Source organism: Lactuca virosa, chromosome 9, assembly GCF_052849685.1.
Source record: "Lactuca virosa cultivar CGN04683 chromosome 9, Lactuca_virosa_CGN04683_v6, whole genome shotgun sequence".
Taxonomy (NCBI): Eukaryota; Viridiplantae; Streptophyta; class Magnoliopsida; order Asterales; family Asteraceae; genus Lactuca; species Lactuca virosa.
The window spans coordinates 202,845,874-202,848,886 of NC_136434.1; the positions used below are offsets into that span (position 1 = coordinate 202,845,874).

A 3,013-nucleotide genomic window follows, 5' to 3' on the forward strand; every position below is an offset into this window, starting at 1 on the left:
CCTTCTTTCTCCCTCCTTGTGGAAGAACTCTCCTTATAGTTCATCCCATACTAGTTATTTTTATTCTACTCTTTTGAGTTCATTGGGTGTGAACCAAGAGAGGGATTCTGGTTTGGGTCCTTATCATCCAAACTAGGAGTCAAGCGCTAAGATCTTTGGCTGCACAAAAGGTATGTGTTCTTCCATTGTATTTTCGGTTTTCATAGGGTAGATGTAATAGTATGAAACCATAGATCCATAGGTTGCATGTACACTTAGGTATATCGTTGTTGTTTCGATTTTTCCGCTACCTTGTTTGAGTGTATTTGATGCTTTTATAACCTAACAGTGGTATCAGAGCCATTGGTTCATGATTACATTCACCCTAGATCCATGTTTTCTGAAAATACTTTTTTGAAATTGAATGATAGAAGAATAATTGAAAAATTCTTAATTGTTAAAACCCTAGTCGTAGCTTACGACGTGAGAGCTAGGAGCTCATGACGTGAACTCGGCAGAATCGGGGTTTCAGATTTTCTTCCATTTTTCAAATATGAAGGTTTATTAAATATGGATAAATACCAAATTTAAATGTTTTAAATGTAGAAAATTGATAAATATTATTTAAATGTGTTTGTTTGAATTTGAATATTTATTATTTAATTAGTGAATTTAAATATTTAATATTATTTATAATAGAAATTTATAAGTTTGAATATTAATCCCTCATGTTTATTAATTGTTATATTACATCCTTGTAATTAATTGGAGTTAATAGACAACGAAATTTAAAGAGTTTTAAAATTACCCCTTGTATATATGTAAGATCCATATCTATTGTATGTATAAGAGAATTACAATATGTGTCCTCGTATATTTTAAATATTGACATTGTCAGTCTTACCGCGACTAGGCTCACCCGTTCTAATGTAAGGGTTTAAGGAGGTCTCTATGATTCCTAATGAGGTCGGTTTTTAAAATGCGTCGCGCTTACCACTCTCACCGCCCTATTGCATTTTGAGAATGAAGTTACCGAAAGGGTTTGATAGTGATAATGGCCAATCTAAAAGTATTCTAAATACAAGTATACAACAAAATCCCGATTTATTTATTTAAAAGTGAATCTTATGTTGTCCATAAAAATTGCACATTCTCTTTATAACTTGTTGATGGAGCTCACGTGGTTAACCGACACGTCAATTTGAGAGTATAGGTAGAGAATGATGTGAGACTCGCGACTCTCAAGCGTAACTTGAGCCGGGGACCACACAGTTTTGTATGGGTGATTCACCATCTGTTCAATGATCCACGACATCCCCGTCATTGAATTTGAGATGAACATAATCCGAGATTAACATGCCATTGATAGTCAATGAATCTCAAAGATCTAGGAATTTCATAGTGATTGAAATTGACAAAGAGTTTTGTCTACCTAAATAAATTTATGGTGTGTTTACGACATCCCTTTACACATCATGAAGCCAAATATAGGTCCTAGCCTTAATCTAATAATTTGATTTAGGGTGATTATTTATTAAGGAATTTTATACATCAAACTAATTGGAATCTTATCTTTTGTAGATGTCGATCCCAGTCAACAACAATAACAATCTTCCTCCTCCTCCTCAACCTCCTCTAACTCAAAACTCAAGCTTCTCTCTGATGTCACTTCTAAACAGGGAAAGGCTCAATGAGGATGGATCCAACTATCTTGATTGGATCAGGACCTTGAGATTCACATTGAGATATGATAACGAATGGTATGTTCTCGATGAAGATGTTCCCATACTTGGAGAGAATTCTAACCCAGAAGAAGTTACTGCCTACAACAAGCATTACGATGAATCAACCAAAGTGGCTTGCCTTATGTTAGCGACCATGGCTTCTGGTCTCCAAAAGAACTTTGAAAATTGGGGCACGTTTGACATAAACCAGCAGCTCGAGGACATGTTCCAAGAGCAAGCTAGGCAAGAACCATTTGAGATCGTTAAGTCCCTCATGGTATGTAAACAACAAGAGGGAGCTTCTGTGTGTGCGCACGTTCAAAAGATGAAGTCGTACATAGACAGACTTGGGAATCTAGGTGTCGAGCTGCCTAAGGAGTTGACCATTGACATGGTCTTGAACTCGCTTAGTAGTTCATATTCGCAGTTTATCATGAACTTCAATATGAACAACCTCGATAATACCTTAATGGAGTTGCATGGCATGCTCAAGGCAGCTGAAGCGAGCATGAAGAAATCCAACAACTCCAACCCTACTGCTCCGGTCTTAGCCATTGATCATGGTTCTATTAAAAGGAAAAGGGTTTCTCATCCCAAAGGAAAGGGAAATGGTAAGATCGGACAGTCTGACCAAGGCCATAAGAGAAAGGTCCAAGTTGAGATAGCTCATTCTACTGATCCAAGTGAGTTCGTTTGTTTTTAGTGCCAGTCAAAGGTGTTGGGTTTCGAGCACTATAACACTCCTATGGTGCACATGCAACCCTAAATGCTTTGGATCTATGTTTTCTCTAATTATACATGCATATTTTCAATTTTCCAAAGCACATATCCTAACTAGCATACAAATTCTCAAATGAACAATACAACTAGTTAGATGACTTACCTCTTAGAAGGACTTGTAGTTCTTGACCTTTGAAAGCTTGAGCACCTCAAGTGAGATGCCTCTAATGGTTCACAAACACCAATATGCAAGAGGCGGCTTGAGAGAATAAGTTACTTGCACAAAATCAATATCACTCTTCAAGAATGTTGTGGCAACCGATTTTGGCTCTAGGAGGTTTATTTATAGTGTGGCAAATGCTAGGGTTACACTTTTTAAACCCTAATGACCTTTCATATTACTAGGATCCATGGGTTAACCTCCATGGACTATCCATGGATTATCTCAATGGTTTAGCCCATCCTAAATAACCATGGACCATTAGCCCACACTATTAGTATCATTGATTTACACAATCAATCCCCATATATTTAATTAGTCTCTTTTGATCACAAAATTAATTCCAAATTAATTCTTGATCAATACTAAT

General features: G+C 36.5%; 1 protein-coding gene across 1 annotated transcript; it reads left to right on the forward strand.

Moving 5' to 3' along the window:
- The first annotated feature begins 1,560 nt into the window (after nucleotides 1-1,560).
- On the forward strand, nucleotides 1,561-2,406 carry LOC145140204 (uncharacterized). The gene has a single exon (XM_079073773.1). It carries the CDS (start codon nucleotides 1,561-1,563, stop codon nucleotides 2,404-2,406), a length of 846 nt encoding a protein of 281 aa, XP_078929899.1.
- Nucleotides 2,407-3,013: the final 607 nt, after the last annotated feature.